This window comes from Apaloderma vittatum, unplaced genomic scaffold (genome assembly GCF_000703405.1).
Source record: "Apaloderma vittatum isolate BGI_N311 unplaced genomic scaffold, ASM70340v1 scaffold7931, whole genome shotgun sequence".
Taxonomy (NCBI): Eukaryota; Metazoa; Chordata; class Aves; order Trogoniformes; family Trogonidae; genus Apaloderma; species Apaloderma vittatum.
In genome coordinates, this window is record NW_009698538.1 from 59,536 (window position 1) to 59,859 (window position 324).

General features: G+C 42.6%; 1 protein-coding gene across 2 annotated transcripts in view; it reads right to left on the minus strand.

The window, feature by feature from the left end:
* Window positions 1-324, minus strand: part of EDAR (ectodysplasin A receptor) — a 23,123-nt gene that overhangs the window by 15,788 nt on the left and 7,011 nt on the right. For both annotated transcript variants that reach the window (XM_009878062.1, XM_009878063.1), the window contains exon 4: window positions 172-257. In XM_009878062.1, coding sequence (XP_009876364.1) covers window positions 172-257 — 86 coding nt within the window. The remainder of the gene's footprint in view (window positions 1-171; window positions 258-324) is intronic.

The window sequence follows — 324 nt, forward strand, 5'->3', positions numbered from 1 at the left end:
TTCAGCATTTGCTCCCTTTGTTGGCAAGGCTAGTTGGAAGCAGAAATTGCTTTACTGGCAATGGATTTATTGTTTGAACATAACAATCCTGGCTGAAAGACTTCATACTGAGCTTCCAGATGATTCCAAGTCCAAACCAGATGAAATTCACAGAAACTGCAGAATACTTACACTCCTTGGTGTTAGGAGGCGCCAACAAGCACGAGTAGCAAACCATCCCATATATATTGCGAGGTCTGTTTTCCAGCATGTAGTAACTGAAACGAAGGGCAAGATGGGGCAAAACAGTGTAAATCAATATGCTACAACTGAGCATGGTTCAGC